Source organism: Tyto alba, unplaced genomic scaffold, assembly GCF_018691265.1.
Source record: "Tyto alba isolate M040663 unplaced genomic scaffold, T.alba_DEE_v4.0 Super-Scaffold_42, whole genome shotgun sequence".
Taxonomy (NCBI): Eukaryota; Metazoa; Chordata; class Aves; order Strigiformes; family Tytonidae; genus Tyto; species Tyto alba.
Window position 1 is genome coordinate 7608827 of NW_024881318.1, and position 21067 is coordinate 7629893.

The window sequence follows — 21067 nt, forward strand, 5'->3', positions numbered from 1 at the left end:
TAATATATTTGTGAACGTCTGGTTTGTGTTGCTTTTGTGGGTGTTCTTTCCCTAAAGACTGTAACTTTAGCCTAAGGAGGAAGGAGGTGCAAATCTGGTACTTTAAAATAATATTGACAAGTTCTGTAGATCTGTGTTGCTCATCCATGAATCGTATGTGTTGTATTTAAGCTCAAGAGGGGCTTGAGGCAAAAGCGAATAGGAAGTTTAACCTACCCTTTTCTAGCCCAGACAGTATCAGTATGTGCTTCCTAGGGCTTACTCTTCTGTGCACTCTTACACTTGAAATTAAAGCAGCATCTTGATGGCTGCTTCTGTCTGATACCACTGCAGAGACATTCAGCAAAACAGCCAGTGAATCCCAGGTATCTTAAAAATAAAAACAAACAACAAAAAAGTTTGGAACAGTGTCTGAATCTTCCATCTCTTTTTGTCACTCATGTACTTCTTGTCTATCTTAAAACATACAGATAGGTAAGAGCAAGTGATATGCACATCTTTTGTTTCAGGGCTGCACAGTACTACTTGTATTGTCAGTGGAGAAATTACTGCTTTGTGGAGAAATCACTGCAGTGGAGAAATACTTAGGCTTTGGTACCGCTCTGATTCTCTCAGGGACAGGATTCAACAACTGTGCATAGCAGGCAGTCTTTTGGGCATGACTCTGAGCTGTCCTTCATGGCAATGATCAGCATTGTCCCTGCTGACCTAGGTCTGAACAGATGGCCTTGAGGCTACAAAAGCTTTACAGCTTCACCTGAAAATGTATGGACTATAGAGGTTAGCCCAGTCTAATGCCTGTAAGTGTGTGTTTGACAGTGGTACCAAAGCGTGGAAATTCATACACATCTTTATGAATTTGAAAACCCCTGCCAAGGGTTGTTTCATATATTCAGGGACTTCTGCAATGTGCGAAATCATACCCTTTGGAGAGCGTTACCTTGGTTTTGAGTTAGGGCTAGTGAGGTGCAAATTCATTAGGTTTTTCTTAAATATAGAAAAACTTCAGGATTTTTTTTCCCCCCCAAAATTTTCTCCCTTCTAAAGGTGGTGGTGGTGTTAAAGCTTCTGCTTACAAATGCTTCCTGTCCTCTGTTCTAGTTTGACCTTACACAATGGTTAAGCGTTGCTAAGCCATCACTATCTGAACGTACCAAGCTTCTGGAGTCTATTCACTTGGCTCTCAGTGCATGTGGCCTTGAACCTGAAGAAGATATTTTGATGCCATTTAATATTTTCTGCAAGCATTGGACTAACCTTCTCCAGTATCAGTTCCCTGATCACTATAGTGATTTCCTAAGATTGTTCATGCAAAGTAAGTATCTGAATAGATGCATATTAAGCTTTTCATATGGAACTCTTCTGGCTTAAAAATATGAAATGCTTGCAGTAGTTAAATTTCAACAAATACGGAATGATTTAAACTTTCTTATGTTTCTATATGCACTTTTATGTGCATGCGATGGGATATGTTTTTATTAGACATATTTTAGCTCTGCTACAAAGAAACACTCTTCTGCAGATCAAAGTACAAGCATCAGTGACAACAGATTTGCAGCCTGTATTACAGGAGGAGGATGGAAGATAGGTTTCTATTAATGGAAGCACTTAATTACAGTTTTGCAATGATCTATAATGCAGCATACTTGTTTTCGAGCACCCTTCAATGTCACAGTGAGAACTGGAATTATGGAGACCTGAGACTGATACTGAAATCTGCTGAGTGTGTCATGGTTGACATTAGATGCTACCTATAATCTGATGCGCCTCTGAAATGATAACAAAAGTACTTTCTTTCTGTCAGCCTGTATGTGCTGTGGCAGCAGATGCCTCTTAATATGTGTTTGTAGCCAGGGATGTACTAAGTGCCTGGGAAACTCTAAGGAGAGTGCATGAAGACACCAAAAGGGAGTGTGAAATTATTCGTGTTTGGGAATTAGAGGTGTCTCTCACCATTAAACTTGGGGCTTTCAAACTCATGCCTTACCGTATTTTTTTTATGTGATAGGGAGTTCTAATTTCAACCCCTTCTGACTCTTACTGAGAAAGGGACTAGTATTCTTCTGATTTTCACAAATGCATTCCCTTCTCTTTTTCTTAAGGCTCGTCAGAGCAGCTTCTAAGCCCTGACTGTTGGAAGGCATCACTTAAAGCTTTGGGATGTGGCTCACCAATGACTGAACAGGGAAGCTTCAAGAAAACTGATTCTGCTGAAAGTGCTGTATTGCAGGATGCTGCAAAAATTCTCCTCTCTGCAGAACAGGTGGGTGCCTCTTTGCTTGATTTATTGTGTTTTTTCAGCTGAAACGTGCCCACCAGTAACAAATAACTGCTGTGCAGTCTTTCTGTAGCTGATTAATAGTTTCCTTCTTTTTACAGGTTAGAGAGACAATAGAATGGCTTTCCACATCTTTCTGCAAACTCCGAATGGCTTCGACAGACTTCAGGACTTTTGGCCTGTTTTCAAAATGGAGCCCTTATGTGGCTGAAGTGAATACATTTTTGGAGTATCTTATTAAACGACTTATTGACAACAAAGTTGCCAATTTAGCACAAGAGCCTGTTGGCAGTAACAGAATTCTAGCAGGTGATGCATCTTTAAAAAGCAGATTACTTAAGAACAGGCACTCAGTTTCTCTAATTTCCTCTGGTAAAGACCACTTAAATATACAGGAAAATCTTCTTACTTTGTGTTTGTACAATGATGAGAACATTAAAATACAGATGGGAGATGCTGATGCTACTTCATGGCTATGTGAGACTTCATGCTTGTTGGAGGAAGCTTGTTTATATTTGAGCTTGCTTTAAAATTATTTTATGAAGAGAACATACTTTATTCAAAGCAAAATAGTCTTCTGCACTTAGCAGAGATTTAGGAATGAGATACTACTGAATTTCATCATGGTGTGATTCAGATTTGGAGAAAATCACCAAAACACGTTTTATTTTAGTATATGTGTGTTTAAAGTGTGAATCATCATTACCTCCACAGTCTCAGATATGTTAAAGTGATATTAATAAAACATCTAAGCAATGCAAAATGCTTATGATTGTTGTTAAAGCAACCATAGTGTTAACCAGGATAACTAATAAGCATATTGTATATAAAATTTTTATTTGACCAGGAAGAACTGCATAAATGTTGGAATAAGCAACAGACATTGTATTCAAGTTTGGAAAAGTGTAATATGTTCACTGTTGCTGATTTGAAGGAAAAAACCCAAAACACTTACTTGTTTTGTTTTCTTTTAGAATTGCAGTCCTTGTATTCAGTCATTTCTGAACTCTTTAAACCATGGATACTGGTCTTGGATAAGGAAGATACAAGGTATATATTGCATTTTAAAAATAAATGAATTTTTACTAATGTAAGGGCTTTAGCCCTCTAGGAATGGTTTTCATTGTTACCTGTTTTTTTTCTAATTCATGACTGTATTGTGACCTTCCTTTTAAACAGCTGTTACTTGTGTCATATTCTTAATAATTATGGAACTAATTCACGACTTAATTCAAATTTTCCAAGACCTGGATTGAATAAATCTTTTAGATACAAGAAATACCTGTTTCTTGACTAGGGCTTGGTTACGAGAAGGATATCAATTGCAATCATTTCCGAAAACACTGAAACTTGAATTTTAGATTACTTTTTTTAGCTTCCATACTATCTATAATGCCTTAGTTTAAAACAAAACTTGTTTTTAGCTAAACAAGTACATCGCCAAATGCCAGTGGTATGCAGGGAAACTTCAGGCTAAATCAGTCCTGTGATGATCTGTCTCGTGTACCTCTATCTTCACATGAATGGGTATTTGTAATATTATACATTTAAATTTTGCATTTTTACAAAATGAAAAGCTTTTGGAGTTCTGAGTGTATCTTAATTGGAAGATTGACTGCAGGTAGTAACTGCTGTTACTCAGAAATTCTTGTGTTTTGGTCTTTAATTCAGTTACAAAATTCCAAAGAAGTAATTTCTGCTTACTCAGTGGTATTGTGGATCTTCAGTGTGACATTAAAGTATGTACCTGTTCTAAGCACAAAGAGGACAGTCCCTAAGTGTTGAGTTTGGGGGAACTGCTGATACCTGTGCTATATTGATTTACTGTTCTTTAGAATATTTAAATCACTTAAGTGTTTATGATCTGGTAACTCTGACCTGAAATTTGTGTTGCTTCTCTTCTTCTTTTAAGTAACCAGTCCTGCTACCCTTGGTTAGAGAGTGACACTCCTGTAGCATCCACCATGGTGTGTGTGTTTACAGATTGCATCAAGCTTTTGCACGAGAGCTTTAAAGGTGGGTGAAATCCATGCTATTTTAATGCAGTGGCACTTGCTGTTCTATCAGACCAAAAAAAAATTTTTGAGGTGTGGGACGTGAGGGGATTTTGTTTGTTACGAACTTTTAGGCAAGATGATCATTGCAGTGGTACTAGGAGAATTTATTTACTTCATCCTTAACAGACAGCCTTTTTCCTTGGCAAGGGTAGATAACATGATTGATAAATGCGTATCTGTCAGATAACAAAATTAAAGCAAAGCAAAATGAACTGTCGTGAGAAGTGCCTGACTTCATTCCAGGTCTCTGTGTCGTTCTCACACAACATACGCAGTTGGTCTGTCACTATGACCAATACATGTGTGTCAACAGCTATTCTTGAGGGTAATTTAAGCTCCAGGACTGATCATTTTGAGCTCCTATGTAGCACTATATTGCTCCTAGTATGTAGTTAGGAATGGAAAAAAAAAAATAATTTCACAATACCTCTTAACAACTTTTAGGGATGAACTAGATTCAAGCTCACCTTGTAAAAATAAATAATTAAAAATAACATATTATTGTGTATCTTACAGAATTTGACACACAAGATATTTTTAAAAAAACTAAAACAACCCAGCATAAAAGCAATGAAATTCTACATGGAAAGATGTAGCTGTGCTTAGCACAACCAACTTCAAAAGATAGAGGAAGGTCATGAAATCATAAGCTTCCCCACTTGTTGATTTGGAGAAAAAAAAAAAACCAACTAAAAACTTTCGTGCCATTGTTTTTTCTTTGATGAATGTATTTTAGTTTAACTTGCACTTACAGTTTTTCATCTTCAAAACTGGAATTCCTTCTGTAATCAAGCTTTTCTTGAATTTTTTCTGTTGTTAATTCAATGGTTTTCTTTGAATCTAGATAAGCTGTTGCCAAGCCACCGTGGGGCTCTCTGGTTCCATCTAATGCGTTACTGTGAATGTTGTACAGCCCCCAGAATGCCAGAGTTTATTCTCTATACTTTCCACACTGAGTTCAGAAGGCTCCCATGGAAGGAAATGCATCCAGACCAGATGCTTATGGAAGAGTTCTTCAAAGTGAGTACACAGCATCTGTTGAATTAAGTTCTTAATCAGTGTTGCCCTTGAAAATAACTGGAGAGCTGGAGACAGTTCTTTTAGCTAGTAAACTTTTGAAGTTTGTGACATTCACAGCTGCTCATTTTGTGATTGATTTTTGTGAAGGAGTGCTATTGAGTCCTAGACAAAGTTGTGGGGAGCTGTAAAGCTGGCAGTCTTTGTAATCTGTCATTGCTCTATTTGAATGTCTCACTTATTACATATATATTTAGTATGTATTCAGTTAGAGTTAATATGTTTTACTGTTGCCATGTTATTCTCATTTTCGAGTTGTCTGAGGCAATATAAAGCTGCAGATAGGTGTGGAAATGCTCCAGGATTTGCTGCTACCTTTTGGGATGAGTTCATGCAGTTCTAAACAGTCTCAGAGTTTCTTAGTTTCTCTGAGAGTGAAGAGAAATGGATGCAATTATGCAGCTGAGAGTTTCTAATAGATTATTTTTTTCTGGTTTGCAGCAGCTTGGTATTCTGTACTGGTTGTTTTAGAGGCTTAGAAAGTTACATGTGCAACTCCTCTGATAGAGGCAAAATGCTGGAGAAGTGGCATTGTCCACTCCTCCGCTGACCTAAAATGCTGCTGTGAATTTATCGTTGGCTGAGGAACTGGGAAGTATGAAAGTATTTATATCTTGCATTGTTTCATGTGCCTGTCTTCTTCCCCTTCTCCTTTCTAGATTGAAAGAGGCAGCCCTAAGAGTTGTTTCTTATTCTTGGGTTATGTTCTATGTGAAATAAACTGGGTCAGTGTGCTCTCTGATGCCTGGAATCCCAACCCTCATCCTCAGACTCACAACATGATTGTCTGCTTGCTGTATATGATGGTCCTGTTGGCAAAGGAGGATCAACTTCTAGGCGAAGAGGTAACTTTTGAAAAGGATCATAACTGTCTGTCTTAAAAGGAGAATAATCCTTTTCTACCGAGGGCACAGGGTGACTTCTTTCTCACTTGCAGAATGATTAACTCAGAAGTGTTTTTTACTTAGGTAAAGTACCCCCAACAGTATTCCAGACATGGCCAAAAGCTTCTGTAGGTGCTGTGATCCAGTAGTGTTGTAAAGAGTAAGCAAATAAATAAAAGACAGTTTTCTGGAGTTATGAAATGACACTCTAGGTTTTGGAAAGAACACGTATCTATGTTAGTTTCATTAGTGTTTAAAAATTTACTGTTTTTATGTAAAGCTACTGTGCAGTTGTTTTTCCTTTCATTGTGAAGTATGGGATGCTGCATAGTACAGCTTTCTTGTCTCTTAGGCCAGCCCTTAATTAAAATGTCCATTTCCTTTTTTCTTTCGAGGTTTTGGAACGCCTTGGTTATAAGCACATGCAAAGTAGAGGTAGTATTAGCAAGAATTTGCATATGCACCTATAATATATGTGCATATAAGTATATGTACATGTTACGTACACCTATGTGTAGGTGCATATGTACTGTGCATGCATATATATGCGTGTGCAATATTATGTATAACTTCAGGTGAAGGTTTTTCTGGCAGCCTGAGTAAAGAGAGTGTGTAGTACCTGCCCGGTTTGATTTGGGCAGTCTGCTGACATGAGTGCAGGAGCAGCTCTGACTGTGGTGTTCGTGCCTGTAGTGCCTGTGGTGCTGTGTGAAGAATTGGGAGGCTCACTGAGTCATGTTTATACTGTCACAGTCAGTAACGTAAATGCTTTTTTTTTTTCTGAGTGGCAAACACGAATGTGTGGAGGGATGGTAAGGAATCATTAATTTATGAAAAGCTTGTGCCTGGCTCTGTGTCTTACTGTGCATGTTCATGATGTTTTCCAGCCTGGTCATCAGTACTGGTCACGCTTCAAGTTGGTTGTGCTAAGCACAGCTCATCAATGGTGTTAGTCCCTGTGAGGTTAGGAGCAGCACTTGTTCTGAGCATAGTTTTTTTTCATAGCTGTCTAAAAGGAAAATATGTATTTCTCTACTCCTGTTTTCTCAGGAGTAATAAATAAGTGTTATTCAGTCCTTACTCAGAACTGCTTTGGCAAACTTTTATTTCTTACCATAAAATTATCGCCTCCTAACTCTTTATGATGTGATGACAAGTTACAATGATGTAATAACATCTTGAAGACCAGATATATCTCTAAGAAGCTTGGCACTGTCTGCTTCTGATGAGTTACTAGAGATAGATTACTTCATCTGTTTAATCTGAGGTTGAGTTTTCTTGTTTTTCTGAAGGAGGATTTGATCATCTTTGATTTCTCAGTGCTTTTCCCATTTATGGTTGCATTCCAGTATTTCTGAATTGTTAGAATAGAAAGGAGAAACACTGGGTGTTAGGATGAGCTTTCCAAACCCTGATTTTGCTAGGAGCTCTGTGTAGGTAAATCTAGCACAGCCTCATTCAGTTCATTGCCTCTGGAGCACTCTTCCAGAGGGGCTGGGTAATCATCAAACAGTTCCGTTTCACATCTGCCATCTTTCTCCCACTTGCAGTGTCTTCAGTTTTTTCCATTTCCTCTGAGGCATTATGAGATGCTGTGTCATCAACAGCCTTTGCTCAACATTGTATTCCAGTTTAGGAAAATTACCGGAGTTCACATGCTTTGACCTGAATGTATTTGCTGATAAGAAGCTTCTCAAACTTCAGAAGATACCTGTTTGTACATTGTATGAGTCAGCCTCAGGAATTCCCTCCTAGCCTCCAGCAGTGTATTAAACTGACACTCGATCACTCATTTTTTACCTCCCAGAACACTCCTGTGACAGCTTGACCTAAATCTCAAATTTTCTCAGCCCCGTGTTCCAGTGCGTGAGCAACTTGAAGTACTTGATATACCACTGTCATGTTCTTGTCGATGTAGTTTAATCGGAATTAGTTGTGGATCCTTAAAGTCTTTAGGTTGTGTTGGCCATCAACACAATTCCAGTATATAACGTGTAGAAATCTGGTGCTTCTCAGTGTCCAGGGGAAGCCCTTTTGTATGGCAGATGTATATGAACCTGTGAGAGGGCTAGGCTCTCTGCTCCTTGTTGACAGACTTTTCCATCTACATGCTTGCACTGCCTCTGTGAGTTGTGGACGCTGTAGGCTGCTGTACTGTTCAGGATGGTATTTATGAGAATAAGCACTTGAGGAGTCCCACAGGTTGGTAGATGATTCACTGAATGGAAAATTGAGGGACCTGGCTTCTGTCCTTGGTTCTACCGTGAACTTAGATTAGTTAATTTTTTCAAATAACTTTTTAATGCCTTCTTTAAGCCTCTGATGAAGTGACTTTACCTTGTAGGGTCTCTATTTCTTTCTATCTGTTTTTACATGTTTACATGACAAATTTTGCTGTCTCTCACTGACTTCTGTGCTTGGTTAGAGCTGCTGCAACAGTCTGAGTACTGTTAAGTGGATGCTAGAGAAGACATAAATGTGTTGATTTGCTGCTTAAATGACAAGGTGCTTTTCAGCCAGATTCCCAATGGTCACCTATTTCTGTGGGGTTTTTTCTCCGTCTCCTTCAAATTTTGGAGTCTGGGCTTCCTTACAATATTGAGTACTGTGAATTAATTTAAAACAGCAAGGAAGATGAAGCTTAGACAGATGTCTTTTAAATCTTCAGGAATCGCCACTCATAAATCTTCTTGGACAGACCAGCTCCCTTCCTTGGCAGCTTGTGGGCATCTCATCTTATCAAAGCATCATCAGCTACTGCAACAGTCACTACCCTCCCTCTGTGATCCTTGCCAAGAATGCCACATCTGAACTGGTAGTGAAGCTTCTGAAAATCTCAGCAGGCTTTGGTGCATCTTCAGATAGTCACATCCACCTTGTAAGTTGAACTGATTTTGCAGTGTCTCTGAGCTGTTCTTGTTGTTTGTAGTGTTCTGCTTCTGTATATTATGGACTGTGGAAAGAGTTCTAGGCATGATTTTTTTTCTTCTACTTGATTTTAATTTTGATTAACAGGATGCAACACTGAAGTGCCAAGCATACATTCGCCAGGTGGTTCAATTTCTCAGCACCTTAGAACAAAGTGGAAAGATTACTCTTGCAGTTTTGGAACAAGAAATGTCCAAGTTGCTAGATGATGTAGTCATCTTTAATCCTCCAGGTTTGTGTTAAAGAAGTGGCAAATTACTTTAAAGCTGTCAGAATTCTTTATGCTACTGCATGGATTGTTGAACATCTGTGAGTATGTAATTACTTGCGTTACTATAATGTCTCCCTTATGGGCAGCAGGGTATGTTGCTTTGATGATCACAGAATCATTTAGGTTGGAAAAGATCTTTAAGATCAAGTCAAACTATAAAAAATAGTATGTATGTATAGGTGGTATACTAGAACAAAACAAAAATATGAACATTACCCTATAAAGCTATCAAGAATGACAGAACAAAAAGGAAAAAGTAGGCTATGTTGTGAGTAAAACAGACCAAATACACAGGATCTTGAGAGAGTCTTTTCTTTGCTGTCTAATTTTTTAAGAATTTTTTTTTTAATTTTATTTTGCATTTGCATCTTTTTTTAAAGAGGAATTATGACACAAATACAGTCTCCTGGTTCTGAGGGATCAGATTCTAAGAAATGATCTAAACTGTTGTGCAATTGGGAAAACTGACTGTATAGAAGTAGGGAAATTATATTGCTATACGCTAGCAGTATGGTGTGTTCACACCCTCAGCATTTATATTTATCTTAGTTTTAGTACTAGACCAATCCTGGGCTTCCTCTATCAAACTTCTTCAGGTGAAATCAGTTGTCTCACTGTACTACAGAGAAATACTTGTCAGGAGTCCTGTCTCTTCCTGTCCATGACCCACACAGATGTGCTAGCAAGAGTGAACAGAAAGTGTCTGAAAAATCAGCAAGAGTGATAACTGTCTCTCAGTACTTACATTGCCACTTGGGGAAAGTCTGTAGGGCAGCCCCATAGTTAGCAGAACTCTGTGACTTTGAGAGGTGAAGCCTTGCCTGTTGCTGCTGACACTCTGTAGCTCAGAAATTTTGGAGGAGGCAGGAGCTCTGCTATAACTCTGCTCTGTTTCATGAACCCCTGTGCACACTTGCCTGTGTTAAAGGGCTGAAAGAGAGAATGCTCCATGTTGCTCAGCCCGGCTGTGGAGTATAGGAGGATCACTGCTGCAGAGTGGCAGGAAAGGGGTGGTGTGTATTGCATTTAGCTTCTCTGTGAGGTTTGGAGGGGTCTGGTGGAGGCTTTTGGAAGAGCACCTTTTGTTGACAGCAGCTGAAGAGGAGAAAGCTGGACTTCTGGCATGGGTGCTGCACTGAGGCTTGTCTCAGGGGATCTGGTGGGACTGGGTGTCAGGTATCTGGTGGCGGTCCTGCTCAGTGGTCTGCAGCCTGTGAGATGGACTTGGCTGTAAAACCAGTTGTGACCTTAGGTAAGTTGGTTAACCTCCCGGCATCATCTTTCTCAGCTGGTCTGTGATAAGTTGTTTACCTTACTGGAGAGCTCTGCCATGACATTTGGCTTTTGGGGCTTTTATTTTTTTTTCTTGGTAGGTAGATGATACAAACAGAATACCTTAGTTTGGAAGCGACCTCTGGAGGCCTGTAGTCCAACCTCCTCCTCAACCAGTTCTAGCTTCAAAGTTAAATCAGGTTGTTCAGGGCCTTATCCAGTGAGCTTCCAAATACCTGCAAGTCTGGAGGTCTTAACCTCCTTGGGTGATGTTTTTCCAGTGATTAATCCCTCTTTGCGCACAACTGGTCTTCATAACCAGTTGACATTTTTCCTTCTTACAATGCCGTGATAATTCTTGAAAATCTTCTTTTATAACAGTGGTTGCTTTTTTTCTTCAATATGTGCAAAGGTCTACTCTGTAGTTAGACTTATAAGAGCCAACCACAGAAAACATTTGTGCTTTGAGCATACTGTTACAAGTGGCCCATAATAACATGTTCAGGCAATGCCAAGAAACAGTTTTAAAGAAATATTCTGGGGATCAACACTGGGATTAGCAGGAAATCTGGAATTCTGGAAATGCATGAGGGAATTGCAACATTTCAGGGCTCATCTCAGTCATACTTCAAATTGAATCATCTAAAATCTTTGTTGTTCCACTCTAAGATGTGCTTTAAACTGTGTTTTTAATACTCAAGTTTTCCTGGAGACTGTAAACATGCATTATCATTCAATTTATTTTCACTGTAGTCATGATAAAAGACCCTAGGCAAAAGATGGGCTCCAGTGTACTGTGCTGTAGCCTTATCAGCTGTCTCTCCGTTTAGTGAATGATGAACTATCTCATCAAGGGAAGAAACTGCGAGGAATGGGTGTCTTATTTCAGTTTCGTATGTGCGGACAAGGAATTGAGGTGTGTAATGAGCAAGAGGCTTTTCCAGGTATCTACAGAAAGTGTTCAGTGGTGAAGTTGAATTTGCGTTCTGGTGTCTATCTATTGAAATGGTTCTCTTATTTCTGACTTTCAGATATGGATCTGCAAACACGACACATGGCCCTCAGCAGCCTCTTTACAGAAACGCTGATGATGATGAACAATTCTAGAGTTACAACAGCTGAGTCGCTGCGGGGGAGCTTACGGAAGTGGATCGACGGCAAAGTGCACGGGTTGCTAGCGATGCCCCTTCTCACAGCAGCCTGTCAGAGCCTGGCCTCTGTGCAGCACATGGCAGAGACGACAGAAGCCTGTATTGCTGCTTACTTCAATGAAGGTAAGGAGCCTGTCGTCTGCTGCTGCTTGTCTCAAAATCTTCAAGCAGTCTTGGATGCCCATTAAATACAAATTGTCTGGAATCCTTATAGCTTCGTGCTGCCCAGTGCTGGAACTGGGCTGTAATTGTTTCTGTAATCAGACCTCCTTTGTTTGTATCGGATGGCTCCTAACTGTCACACATAAATGTGCTGTAGTAACTATAAGTGGAAAAGTTAGACCGTTGTGGTTTGGGTTTTCAACTGTTCCAGTTGTGTATTTTCTTAAGAACTATACCTATCTCTGAAAACAGATTTGCTCTGTGTAATGGTTGCCATTTTTCCAGCTAAGCAGGAAGACTAAAAAAAAAAAAAAATCATCCTAAGAGAACAAAACAGGTATTTGTCCCCTCTTGTAGTGTTCTGTGGGCTAATTTAAGAAAAAAATTATTCTTGATTGGTAAAACTCAAATTCTGTGGTGTGGGTATTTTTTTGGTGTTTATTTTTTTCTTTGGTTACATAATCCTTGTGGAACTACATTTTGATTTCTTCCACGTTCTATGTGATCAGATTTCAGTACACCTGAAGGAAATATTTAAAATTCCATTGCTAAAATTTTCAATTTGAATCCTGACTTAATGCTGGGAAAATATCTTGCCTTGACCTCAAGGAGGTGCCCTGTGATAACGGAGTCTTTCTTTTCTCTCCATCAGAGTGATATGACAAGCTGTTTACCTGGAAAACAGCTAAACCAGCCCAAATTCTGTAATTTATAGGAACACAGTGGAGTAGTTCTATTTCTTAGTGTTGTGGTTTGAACTGGCTGGCAGCCCAACCCCACGCAGCCGCCTGCTCACCCTCACCTGCTCTGGGGGGTGGAGGAGGGAATTGGGAGGGGTAAAGGGAGACCCATAGGTTGAGGTAAAAACAGTTTAGTTGTAATAAAGTAAAACAATAACAATAATAGAAAGTACAAACAGGTAATTCACAATGCAATTACTCACCACCTGCCAGCCAATACCCAGCCCAATCCCAGCCAAGGAGTCCTGAAATACCAAGATCCCACAGTCTCAATCCCAGCAGTGAGAGAGAACACCCCCCCACCCCCCACCCCCCTTCCTGGCCACCTCTCCTTTCTATACTGAACATGACATTACATGGTATGGAATATTTCACTGGCCAGTTTGGGTCTGGTGCTCTGCCCGTGCTCCCTCCCAGCTCCTTGTGCACCCGCGCACAGGCAGGACACGGGGAGGTGGAGAGTCCTTGATCTCTTGGCAACAACTGAAAATATCAGTGTATTGTCAGCATTCCTCTCATACCAAATCCCACACTGAATCCGAAGCACAGCACTATTCTAGCTACTAAGAAGACAAATTAACTCTATTCCAGCTGAAACCAGAACACTTAAGTTTTACTAAATGCTGCTTTCTCACATGCACTTCGTTCTGTCCTTTTGTTTTCTTTTTAGATTGTCCTCACCACCAAGATTTAGGCTGGGGCCCTATACTGGCCTCCCTCCAAGTTCCTGAGCTGACTATGGAAGAATTCCTTCAGGAGTGTCTGTCTTTAGGAAGCTACCTGACCCTGTATGCCTACCTGCTGCAATGCCTAAACACTGACCAAACTTTTACTAATGAAATGAAGATCCTGCTAACCATCAGCAAATGGCTGGAGCAAGTGTACCCAAGGTATGAAACTCAAGGCTTCTGAATATGCCTTGACTTTTAAATAAGGCTATAGTTGTATATCCAGTATAATTAGGTGGCCAGGTTAATTTCACCAGGCTGCTGGATGAAATGGCCAGTTCTTCTATATCCACTATTAAAGAGTCTGCCCAACTGCAGTGCCAAAACTAATAGCTGTTGTGGTAAACAGAGGAAGGAATCTTACTTTCTTGAATGTTTCTGGTGCAGTTTTGGTTAGTTTTCAGTCAGGGAAGCTTGATTTCAATGGCGGCCTGAATTTGTGTTCAGATAAAATTACTTTAAGCAAACCCTAAGTCACTGTGGGTTCCACTTTGCAGAATGTCCACTAGGTGGGATGAGTTATGTGCTAAATATTCCATCTGACACTCCAATAGACCTGGTGTTCAAAGCTGCTCAGTGGAGACTGTCAGCAGCTCTGAACCAAATCTGAACCCAGTGGATCTGCTGGGGTGCCCAGAGTTAGAGGCCTGTATCACTGTAAAACAACTTACTAGATAACAGGGTTCGGGGGGGGCGGGGGGGGGGGGGGAAGGGATGGAAAACCTTGGGGTTTAAGTGGAAATTATTATCATTTCAAGTATATAACAACCGTATTTACAGTTGCTGCTGAAATGGTCAGAATTCAGCAAATGTGGTAAATATTTTTCCATGTTAATGTTGATAATGTTCATATTTGCTGTGAAAGAACATTTTGGGAAAACGTAAGTTCCCACTGTTTCTTGAAATTCAAAGAATACTTTCACCATTGTAGATACCATAGTAATTTGATTGCCAAAGTGTGAAGGAGACACCAAAGCCACCATATACAGCAAATTAAACCTCGCTCTAAACATTGAAGCTGAGGGTGGCTGGAATGGGAAATGACTGGGCGGAGTAATATGAGGATAGTCTGATGCAGGAAACTCGTGCTGATGCTTTATGTGGAAAATCTGAGCTTGTTAACTTAAACTGCAAACTGTTTGGGGGGAAGATTAAAAATATCGTAAGGGGAACTTCACTTTGTGCTTTGCTCAACAAAAAACTTAAATGTTTCCTTTTCTAGAAGATCATATTAAAAGTCTAAATTGTTGTGGAAACAACAGCTAGTGCTTCCTAAAGTGTTTTATTGGTAAGTAGAGAAAAAAAAAAGAAAGGTAAAGATACAGTTTCATTCTTTTTATACCAAGTCTTAGACAAATTTAAATCCACTTACGGCTGCAATATCATTTATTCTCAGTTGTAAAGCTTAAAAGGAAGCATGGTTGTTTGTCCTCTTACAGGCCTTTAAAACCTGCTAGCTGATGTCTGTATCAAATCCATAACAGTAGCAGTTACAGCAGCATAATAACTGGTGGGACAGTATAGTTATGCTATCCTCATATAGTAAGATTAGCTGTCATTAATTAACGATCTGAATTTTTCTTGGGCCTAATGGGGAGAGATACAAACTTCTTAACCTATGTGTCTGACTCTCTTTAAATTTGTATTTTATTTTATTCTTTAAATCTTACCTGAAGCTCAGCAAAGGAAGAGGCAAAGTTGTTTCTTTGGTGGCATAAAGCCATGCAGTTATCCTTGATTCAGATGGAACAAGATGACACCATCCTGATTGAATCTGTGATTCGGACACTGCTGTCAATCCAGGGCAGGCAGAGTCAGCTGGCTGAAGAGAGACTGACTTCTGGAATACTTGGTGCTATTGGGCTAGGCAGGAGGTCTCCTTTGTCACCCAGGTAAGAGTTCAAGGTGCAGTAAATTAATTGATTTGAGTCATCATGTTAAAAAAAAGGCAGCAGGCTGGATCCAGACTACACAGTGCAATGTCAAAAGATGCTCTGAAGCCACGCTGTCCCCCCAGTCTATGAAGTTGTTTGGGCCCATCACAGAAAAAAATGTAGCAAGTGTTTTAATCTGGTTAAGAAGTAAATATGAACTTCTGCTAAGTTTGTGGTGGAAAAGGAAAGAAAATTTACTTGTGATTCTGGCTCAGTGTCCATCTCCAGCAAAGTTTGTGGGGAGACTGTTTGTTAGAGGAATATACTTCCACTTGGTCTGTAGAAGACTGTTCTAGTTGACCTCATAAGAATTTTGTACTATCACGAGCATGTTGCCTTTTCCATCTTAACCTTGAGGTGTTGGAAATGTTAAGAGAAGCTCAAAGAAGTATGTGCTTGCTGGTTGCTGACTTTGCCCTATAAAGAGAGACACCAAGTTTGGTTGTTAGGTATTAAAAACAAGTTCTTTGTGGAAAGAATGCCAAGAAGAAATATGTAGGTGTTTGCTGGACACCAATTCAACACAGTACATAAACATAACTTTCTGTTTCTGAAGACCTTCTGGGATGCAATCCTGTTGAAATTGCTCTGAAATATTAGTCTTGTTCAACTCCTCCTTTGATTTGGGTGATAAGAATGTTTCAAAGGCTGTGAAAGGAAGGAGCGTTCCAAGCTAAGCTTGGAACAGATGTAACATTTCGTATGTATGGTGTTATGTTATCCTTTATGTATGATATCCTATTATGTGTATATTAAAGTGATTTTTTTTTTCTAATGCATTGAGAAAGGTCCTCTAAAGCCTTTACTGTGTTCTTCATGCAAGAGATATCTCACAGGATAGAATCTCCCATTTATCTGCTGTTGAAGACTTGCAAATTTGATGTCACCTTCTCTGTCCTTTTCCCTGTGCAAGGTTTCGGGTGGTTGCACGCAGTTTGTCTGCCTTCCTCTTGGTGCAGATTCCTGCAGAGAGTCAAGTCCGCCTGAAAGCGGGGTCAGAGCCAAAGCTGTCGCAGAAGGCCCAGCAGGTAGTGTGTGCCACTTGCTGGCTTTTTGACATGTCGTCTCTGTGTGTTTGCTCAGCTTGTGGGCTGGAGCTTTTATAGGCATCACTGCAAGCATTTCTTCAAGATAAATCCTGCTCTCAACTTGTTGATTTTATTCAGTGCTGAATGCCCTCAGTCCTTTTCTTGCTACTGCTTTACACCTGGCTCTAAATTCTAAATTTCAAAAATAGCTTATTGCTCTCATTTGTCTTTTCAGGGAGGGTGTGTATCCTAAACTTGTGTACTGTTTTGCTATACATCAAAACACCATCTTGAAATTTTCCAGAGACAAGGCCAGGAGCAGCATAGGCTAGGTGATGATACGAGTTTGCTGAACTCTGGTAGCAGGACTGTGTGTCTGAACCTAAAGTTATTCTAGGAAAAACTGGTTGTGCAGTGTTCTGTATTAATACGAAGGCACCAGTTTCTAATCTTATAGACTGATGAGGGTGCAGATGAACTTGTATCTGTAAACCCTGAGTTCAGAAACTTTGAAACATAGCGGGTAAAAGGAGTTTCAAACAAACAGGAAGAAACAGTGCTGCTGTGATTGCACCACTTCAGTGGTGAAGCAGGACTGCATTCACACTGACATGTGTTTATGTGAGATCAGGGCTTAAAAGCCCTATGACAAATAAATATTCATTCGTTAGCATGTGTATTGACCATGTTGTTTCAGTAAGTGCATGAGAAGGAGGACTTATTGAGAAACTAAAGCAAAGTAATTTACTTGGTACGGTTTGTTTCTCTTATCTTCTCTAAGAAATTAATGAAACTTGTTCAGACATATTTGCAACATTTGCCCTGGCTGCTACTGCCAGCATACGTTCTTTTACATATAATTTCTAACTTGACATTGGTTTGTAATGTTAATAATGGGAGCAAAATAACACTTCTGTGAAAGTCAGGATGTTCATAAGAACAACCTGTAGTGAATAGTAAAGTGTGTTGCAGTTTGTAGTTCAGTGTAATTTCCTTGAAACCATGTCTTGAGTTCATAAAGTATTTGACAATGTTTGGGTTACAGAATCCTAACAAGTCTTGGTAGAACAATTGTTGTGTTGATCTCGGGAAGGGAACAGCTTGAAAAATATGAGTTGACTTGAAACACTGTTCTGTGATTGTATTTTACAAATGTTTTGTTCCAAATACTGCGTTCCCTAGTAGATAAGGATCTTCTAGTGGAATTATGCATATGATGGCTCATGAACTGTTTTGTTATGGACCAAAGTACACACAGCTAACAGAATTTTTCCCTTGTATCTATAGGCACTGACTGCTCTCGAATCTATGGCACTGAACAAACAATATATGGATTATCAAGAGCAGCTCTCCCAGGCTTCTCAGTTCATCAGGCATCCAGAACATTGTCTTCGAGATGGCAATAATCTCTTGGCTCTCCTTATTAACACTCTGTACCCAGAAGTGCATTATCTGGACAGCATACGGTAGCAGCACTGAGCTCGCAGAGTCATCATACAATGTTGATTATTCTGGTTTACATATAAAGTTATTGCACAGTTAGTTTTTACTTTCAGAGTTCCACTTTAAGTCAGAAGTGTGAATGGGAACTGCACACTGGCAAGTTTTCTCCTCATTAAGGTTTTCTTTCTTTTTTGATTTGTAGGTCTATGGAATTGTTTAGTTTTTGTTGACTGAAAACACTTGAATATCCTCCTGTGTATGGTGCATATCTGAGAGGAGGATACCTGGGGATATGTGTACAAATCATTAGACAGAAAAGCTCATCCTGTAGCATCTTTAGTTTTTGCTTTGTGCCTTTTTTTGTTTTCCAACATGTCATCACTCAGGCCAGTTCAAAGTAAGGGGAGGATTGTGTATAAAAGAGGTTTTGACTTCCTTAACCAGGGTACCTCTGAATCTTATGTGAGTTTGTGTCTCGAGATTTGTGAAATCCCTGTATTTGGAAAGATAGTATTTTTAAATTGTGACTTTTTGTTTCTGCTAACCTGCAGAAATCTGTAGTTGAAAGGCATGCCTATGATCTTCTCCCGCTTCTGTAAATGCAAACTGAAATTTGAACTGAAGAACTTGGGTTTTTCCTATTTTCTAAATATTAGTGAGTCTGCATCAATATTACTTGATAAATTCAAGTAACTTTTAGCCAAATTATTTTAAAATCAGGTGATTTAAATCCAGAGACAGATTTTCCGGATCCCCAGTGTCTGGGAGGGGAACGGTCAGGTATGTTCATGTTGAATAGGATTCCATAATTCTGATAGTCTGGTTGTTTAGGAAATACTGATTTAACAGGTGGATAGCCACCACTTGAGTTTTATTCTTTTCTGTCTAGCTAGGCATGACATGACAGAATTTTAGGTGAAGCTGTGAAAAAATATTTTTCTTGTATTAAATTTGGTGATAATTTGTTAAAATTCTGTTGCCAAAGTGTGAACCATGACCCTGTTTCAGCTGAATGTTCAGCCTGTTGTTTCAGCTGAACGATCAGTGGTTTTGCTGCCTTGTCTGATCATAAGATGCACTTTTGTTCAGGGAAAGCAGAAGAAGAGTTTCCCCAGTTGCTTAACTGACTTTGTCCCTTTTACTGCTGACCTCTTTGAAATGGCCCACGGTCCTGCAGCCCCAATCTGTACACCTCTGTGAAGGAACAGTGATCACTTCTTCTCTTCCTCCATTAATTGTGCCTTTCTGTTTATCACATGGTTACATGTTAAAACATTAGTTCTGGTTGCTAGGGGAAGGAAATGTGCTACCTACTGTCTGGCCAATCATGCTTTGAAGTGTTGCTCTTAACAATGGTTCCGGTGCTGGAGAACAAATGACCTTTTTCTTCTTAACAGATTCTGCTACCTATTTCAGCTGGGTCATTAGATCACCTTCATCTTAATGTGGTCTTAGAGTTCTTTGCTCTATCTGCGAGCCTATAAATATATATACATATGTACATCCCTCTGTATATTAACCAGATATCAATGCAGCATGTTTTTTAACAGACTCTTTTGGAAAATTCATGTCTCGAAGAATACATTCTGCTGCTTTTTTCTTCCCCATCCCCCCACCCCCCCCCAAAGACTTAAAAGCACTGGGTTTATTAGATTCAATCGATCAGTTGCATATTAATGTGAAAAAGTCGGAAATATGTTTGACATGCACTTTTAAAATGAGATATTGTTTCAGCTCTTGAAGTTTTACATATGTTGTATTTATAACATGCTATGTCTGCAAAGATCATGCAAAATAAAAATGAAAAATCAATCAATTTGTGACAAACACCATGGTATTTTCACCTTACTGGAAGAATCCAGATCAAGTAATACATAATTGTTGTTGGAGAGGAAAGTATGATGGGGGTCTGGATGCTCTTCTCTTTGACATCCTGAACTTAACATGTGTGTGACACAGCAGCCTGTTTTTGTGCCCAGAACCCAGGAGAAATCTCGTCTGTGTAATGGCAGAAATAATGCTTCTCTGTCCTGGTGAAATCCCCCAAACCTCTGTGGTAATGTGAGTGCAGGGTGATGCACTGGTTCTGTTCTTTCAGCACTCACAGCTGACCCAGGCTGTGGAATTTGATATTTATCTCCAATGAGTGGAAAGCTGGTAGTGTTGAGAGAGAAAACTGTGCCTCCAGTGCTGGGGGTACAGCGTTCTTGCTGAGGGCTTTGCTGGTCGGCAGGGCCGGAGCAGGCTGGGGTCACTGCTGTCAGCAGATGCCATGGGCACCACCATGTCCATTTGTCTTGAGCACTGAAACAGCTTCTTTAGTAACTTGCTGCTTAAAATGTAATAGAAATGATGCTGTTGACTTTTTTTTTTTCCCATTTATTGGTCTAATAATTGTGGTGAAAATGATTTGTCTCATCACGGTTGAAGTACTCTGACTAATACTGTGGTAGGTCCTAAGAAGAAAGGAGAATGTACTGTGAGCTACTGCTTTTGCTGTATGTGTCGCCCACAGACCAATCTTCTGGCTTCTTGGTGAGCAGTGGTAGAAGTCTGAACCCGAGTTTTCCTCAAATACAGGGGAAGAGTTCTAGGACTTAACAGATCCGCTGGTATTTCTCTGTCACAAATGTGAACTCCAAAGCCTGGGTCTTATTTTCCAAATGGTGCCCAACAGATTGGCTTTTCATTTCTTCTACTTTTACTGGAAAGACTTGCATGCTCCCAGCATCTCCCACCCTACTTTCTACCCTAAACTACAGTGTTCTTGTTCATGTCGTAAATGTAACCATGTAATCTCAGAAGGAAAACTGAGTTTCGTGTTGTTTTTAGTATTGTAGATTGCTGTGGAAAGAGATGAAATTGAAATGTTATCTACTTAATAACAAGTGTGCCTTTTGGATGATTTGTGCAATTTAGTTGGAGAATGAGTATTTGTGGCTTTTTGAATGCTTGATTTGCACAGCAGTTGTTGTATTGGGATGAATTGTTGCCTGTAGATTGCAGCGTAAGTATTTATTAAGAAAATAAGGCCAAATAGGGAAATGGACATAACAGATGAATGTGGCATTAACATAAGTCAGTGGTATGGAAAACCCAAAGTCGAGTAGCAAA

At 39.7% G+C, this 21067-nt stretch overlaps 1 protein-coding gene across 3 annotated transcripts in view; it reads left to right on the forward strand.

Moving 5' to 3' along the window:
• The window catches only part of EPG5 (ectopic P-granules autophagy protein 5 homolog), a 66583-nt gene extending 45725 nt beyond the window's left edge, over positions 1 to 20858 (forward strand). Inside the window, exons 31-44 of one of the 3 annotated variants that reach the window (XM_042804479.1) lie at positions 1102 to 1315; positions 2103 to 2263; positions 2380 to 2587; positions 3253 to 3328; positions 4191 to 4294; positions 5180 to 5355; positions 6072 to 6257; positions 8965 to 9174; positions 9312 to 9456; positions 11799 to 12041; positions 13491 to 13710; positions 15225 to 15440; positions 16396 to 16510; positions 17798 to 20858. In XM_042804479.1, coding sequence (XP_042660413.1) covers positions 1102 to 1315; positions 2103 to 2263; positions 2380 to 2587; positions 3253 to 3328; positions 4191 to 4294; positions 5180 to 5355; positions 6072 to 6257; positions 8965 to 9174; positions 9312 to 9456; positions 11799 to 12041; positions 13491 to 13710; positions 15225 to 15440; positions 16396 to 16510; positions 17798 to 17980 — 2457 coding nt within the window. In that variant the 3' untranslated portion in view covers positions 17981 to 20858. Of the gene's footprint in view, positions 1 to 1101; positions 1316 to 2102; positions 2264 to 2379; positions 2588 to 3252; positions 3329 to 4190; positions 4295 to 5179; positions 5356 to 6071; positions 6258 to 8964; positions 9175 to 9311; positions 9457 to 10590; positions 10688 to 11798; positions 12042 to 13490; positions 13711 to 15224; positions 15441 to 16395; positions 16511 to 17797 lie in introns of those variants that run through there. The other 2 variants (XM_042804480.1, XM_042804481.1) reach the window with 2 other exon arrangements.
• The last annotated feature ends 209 nt before the right edge of the window (positions 20859 to 21067 follow it).